Source organism: Phalaenopsis equestris, unplaced genomic scaffold (genome assembly GCF_001263595.1).
Source record: "Phalaenopsis equestris unplaced genomic scaffold, ASM126359v1 Scaffold000545, whole genome shotgun sequence".
In the NCBI taxonomy this organism is placed as follows: domain Eukaryota; kingdom Viridiplantae; phylum Streptophyta; class Magnoliopsida; order Asparagales; family Orchidaceae; genus Phalaenopsis; species Phalaenopsis equestris.
The window spans coordinates 820,582-825,978 of NW_018164985.1; the positions used below are offsets into that span (position 1 = coordinate 820,582).

The 5,397-nt window shown below is 34.3% G+C and overlaps 1 protein-coding gene across 1 annotated transcript; it reads right to left on the reverse strand.

Moving 5' to 3' along the window:
• Window positions 1-557: 557 nt before the first annotated feature.
• Window positions 558-4,121, reverse strand: LOC110029068 (annexin-like protein RJ4). Its single transcript, XM_020731184.1, has 6 exons — window positions 3,973-4,121; window positions 2,976-3,121; window positions 1,884-2,099; window positions 1,586-1,798; window positions 1,140-1,229; window positions 558-961 (listed from the first exon to the last, which is right to left on the reverse strand). Exons 1-6 carry the CDS (start codon window positions 4,046-4,048, stop codon window positions 764-766), a joined length of 939 nt encoding a protein of 312 aa, XP_020586843.1. The 5' UTR covers window positions 4,049-4,121; the 3' UTR covers window positions 558-763.
• Window positions 4,122-5,397: the final 1,276 nt, after the last annotated feature.

The following is a 5,397-nucleotide window of genomic DNA, read 5'->3' on the forward strand; positions in this document are numbered from 1 at the left end:
TATGGGATCGATAGTCAGGACTCCACTAGAGTCCCGTATTACTTGAGTGATACGTATACTTGCGTTCATAACTGTGACAAAAGAGAAGATATAAAAATTAAATTAGAAACCGAGCATTTTGAAAGTCACAGCCAAAACACCCCGATTTGCCCTCAAGGGGCCACGTCTTCCTCTTCCTCTCCCTCTCTCTCTCTCTCTTTGTCCCTTCCTCGTTCTTTTTCTATCGGTCTCATGCTCCATTCCTTGGGCATGGTTTAGCGGACAAATTTCCATCCAATACACACACACACACACACTCACACACACACACACACACACACACACACACACACACACACACACACACACACACACACACACACACACACACACACACACACACACACACACACACACACACACACACACACACACACACACACACACACACACACACACACACACGTTTGCATTAAATTACTTCAGCCAATTCCATAGAAGGCCACAAATCGGTAATTCTCCTAAACCAAAAAATTAATCTCAAATTAAAACAAATATACAAGGACTGCAGTTCTTTCAACAAAATCATAAATTAAAGTTTCATTTCAGAAATTCTAGCTTTTACCGACCACGCAAAAGCTTTTCCTTATTACAACCATGACAGCACTGCTCACAAGCAAAAACTTGAACTAACAGCAAGCTTAAATAGAAAACTCAACAGACCTCCCCATCGACATAGCCAGAAAAACTACATAGCTCTTCAACTATATTCCATAATTCCAAATCATTTTCCAACTAATGCCAAGAGAAAGTGCTTGTAGTGCCCATGAATGTGCTTGGTTATGGCTTGTTCCAGACTTACATTGGTCCTATTTTCAAATAAATCCATGATCTCTTTCAAGTCTTTCTCCGCACGTGTCACAATCACTCGAGTCAGTGTATCTTCATCCGTCTCTGATTTGTTCAGCACCGTTCTTAGCAGCTGCAAGTGGCTCATTTTAATTTCATCACAAACTGACTTAAGAACTTCTAACATGGCTATATTGTCCAAAGAAAACTAAATTATATATTACTATTATAAATATCGAACATATATCATAATATTGATATGATAACACAATAATTCTAATAACTTTAATAAAAAAGGTTTTGGTCAATACCTTCTCATAGTACTTGTGAGGAGAAATGATGCACCGAATCGCGGTTCGAAGTGCTGAAGCTAGATCATCTTGATTCTCTGTTTTTAAGTCCTAAATACATATTTATCACAAGAAAATTAGTGATTGATAAATATAGATGAAAGTTTTAGGATCTGTTTGGGGCAGCTGCAACTTATTGAATAATCTGTTGATAAGTTAGGTGCGACTGCTATTACAAACTTTTATTTTTTTGGAAAAGTCAGACCGCTGACAGAAAACTGTCACCGCACCGCACCGCACCTAGATAGGTGGTGCAGTGTGAAAACGCTGTTTTCAGCTTTTTAAAACGCATGAGCTGCCAAAACGCAGTTTACCCAAACAGGCCAACTGCGTTTTCAAAATGTCACTGCACTAAATAGACTGTCACAAACAAACCCTTAACATCATATATAAATATAGTTTAATACCTTTAGGATTGAAACTCCATGCTCATCTTTGTACTTGTTGAAAGTTGCATTTAGTTGCGCTTTGCTCCTTGTTGTCACGATTCTTATAACCTCATCATGATTGAATGATTTCTTATTGATGGCATCATGAAGAATGTCTGCTTCAGAATGCGCTAGTCGAACATCAACTTCATCGCCTTCATATCTATATGTGCCCACCAAACCAACCAAAAGCTGCAAAATAAATTCATGATATTATTTGTGGACATTAAACAAATTATTTAAAAAAAAAACAATATTTTGCACTATTATATCATGCCTTTCTCAAATCTCCATGGCTGTTGGAGGCAACATCTTCCTCCAAGGAATGTTTGTAATGATTCTGATAGGTTTGTTTCACTGCTAAAAAATGGTTTGTTGAATTTATGCAAGAGGTTTCTATGATCACTCTATAATCTAATCCTTTTGTCAAAGCAATTTTAGCTAGGACTGCTTCTCTATCCAGAGGACTGAACATCCAACGGTACACTGCTTTCTGCAGCAAAAAATGAATAATTTCATGATAAAAAGTAGGAAGATTTACATTATACCACTTAATTCTCATGTATTTACATATCTTACATATAAACTTTAATTTTTTGCATGTATGTGTGTGTATATAAGATACATAGGGCTGTCAAAATGGCTCGTTGTTCTCGAACAGCTCGTGTTCGGCTCGTTCGCTAAGTTAACGAGCCGAAAATGAAAAAAGAATTGTTCGTTCGTGTTCAATTCATTTTGACTCGAAATACTACTCATCATATATATATATATATATTGATTAGTAGTATTTTTAAACAATTTAATTGATTATAAAGCTACAAAGATTCATAATTAATTAAAAGTATTAATTAAAAAAATAGAATAAGAAGTATTAAATAAAATTTAAATGATGTTTTAATATAAAAAATAATTTTTAAATATTGCCCCAACCCTTTACATCTTATGACTACGTGATTAGGGTTATCAAACTGACTATTTATTCGTGAACAACTCATGTTCGGCTCGCTAAGCAAAATAGTAGAACACAAACACACTTTTTGAGCTCTAACACACTTTTTGAGCTCTGAGCTCTAAATATAAACGAGCAGAACACAAGCTGAGTCTGGGCTCGCTCGTGTTCGGCTTGTTTACGCCCTTATGTGTATATACATAAAAAAATGTGTCTTTATAAAAAATGTGTCTTTTACTTTTTAGCCGTACTTTTATATGATTTTAAATATATTAGTGGCATAAATATAAAAAAATAGAGTTTTATTGTTAGATATGTAAATACATAGGATTTAAATGGTAAACTCTCTTTTTTAATATATGCATAGCTCAATAAATTATTGAAAAAGGAGCTAATTAATAGTGTGTGCATATATAATACCTCAAAATGCCCCTTGAGTTCAGATTCAAGTCTCTTTGAGAGCTTCTCTTTATAGAGTTCTTCATAAGACTGCTGGATTTGTTGCCTATGAGCTGCATCTCTATGTCCTAGTATGTTAATGACTTTCTTCTCATCGGTGCCCCATCCTATAATAAATAGAGGTAAATCCAGATCATGGATAAGTTCTAGACTATATTGTATGAAAATTTGTTTATAGCTCTATCAAAAAAATATGTTGTTCGTATTTGATCGTGGATTATATATAATAACGTAAACATTGTTCAAATCAATTAAAAAAAATACTATAATTCCAACATCTCTAACAATTTTTTCTATATTTTAGATGTATCTGTATATTTTTTTTATGGTGCCAATATTCAAGTCTATGTTAAAGCAACAGCAGAAGAAATTAGGTGTCCCGGCTGTTTTCATGGAGAAAATTTTGCGTATGTAAGGCGCGTACGTCAGAGAGGTTATTCAGAGGGTATTGAGGGGTTATATCCCCTGTAACCTGCATGTAACCTACAAATATATGAAAACATAAGTGCAGAACTTACAAGAAAGTACAGATAAGTTGCAGGGGATATAACACGGTTATAACCCCCCAATACCCTCTGAATAACCTCTCTAATGTATGCAAATTTCTCGTGTTTCCATGCGTTAAAATGTGTAGCCTCTTGAAAAAGGCAAAAATAGAACTTTTTACCATCGGTAAAAATATTATATATATATATATGTAAGAGATAGAGAGAGAGAGAGTTTTCTGGGCACTTTGATGAATATATCCATGGCATGGAAAAGCACGACTGCAGAAACTCATCAGAAAAAAGAAAAAAGACTAGACCTGAATGATATGCATAACTAAGCAGAAAAGCAAGTTAAAAAAACAAAATTTAGTCATAAAAAGATGAGAATTATAATTATCCTCATAAGAAATCCATCTCTTATATATGTATATTTTGTGTGTGAAAAATATAGGAGGAGATGTTTGATGAACCTTGGCAGGCCTTCCTGAGCTGCTCAGCGTCTTCAACTGGAGAAGGAACCGGAGAAGGTACCCTAAGCGTTGCCATCTATCTCTCTCTCTCTCTCTCTCTCTCTCTTCTCTCGTGGAGTATATTTACGAGGGGAGCTAATGCACAGGTACTTAAAGATATAAGAATTACGAAATGTTGAAATCTCTAAAACTATGGGCCTGTTTGTGTCAGTTTATAAGTGCGAAGACATTTTTGAAAAATTCGTAGTAACGTTTGGTTTGCACATTTTGACCGCTTATTCGAAAAACGCAGGCCACGGGTCGAACCCCGCAGTGGACCTGCGGGCCGCATTTCAAGATAAGCAAGCTGCCCCAAACGGACCCTATATCTCGACTTAATTATTTTAAACAAAGTTATAATCATCAAATTTAAAAAGCTGAATTTCTAGTCACAACTAATTAATTTTTATGATTCCAAACAATTTCTATTAGATAATGTAATAAATGCTTAAATTTTTAAATATAATTTAAATAATATAATAATGATGTAATAATATAAATATTTGAAAAAAAAAAATAATACAGGTAATATTTAAGCTGATTTTAAGCCTTGATGTTATGTTTGTATGTGGAGAATATTATATATGGAAAGTGATTTGCCATAAGGCTATGTGTAGAGCTGACCTAATTCAACTTTGTTTCAATTGATTGGTTTAACTAACAATGTTGTTTACATTCAGCAGTTGTTGGGGAAAAATGGAAAACTGGGGCAAGGCTTATTAAAAATGAAAGTTAGGTGGAACTGAGAGAGCCAAGGGCTATTATATTAATATTATCAAGATATAGATCAGCCATTGTCTCACCTAACTTTAAATTATCGAATTTGATATGTTTTTGATCATGATGATTAATATATGTATATTTATGTAGGGAATATAATTGTGTAATCCAAATGCCCTTGATTGGATTGAACAGTTACGAGCAAGACACGTGTTTTCAATCGGAACGAATGAAGACATCCCAAAAAAAGGACCTGACAAGTGTCATCAGCGAGAGGTCAGACAATCTTAAGGATGGACAGATCAAACTTTGGACATCAATCGGGCGACCAACCCAAGAGGTGAACGAATTAGAAAACTGGATAACATTGGAATAACTGAACAGGAAAGATGATCAAGAAACTAATCGAATCACAAATCGGCCTGTTTAGGTACCGATAGGGAAGGAATCAACTCAACAAGAAGTCGATCACTAATACTACAATTATAAAAATTGCAACACTTATAAGTGCTATATAATACACATTTTTTCTTTTAAATGTGTTCTATTTTATTTCTCTTTGTACACCTGTTAGAATCAAAACAATACTCCAATTCTTAGATATGATATAAGTAAAAAATAAACAATCATAAGACGGCGCTCGTTCTTTTGACACTAAATGAATAA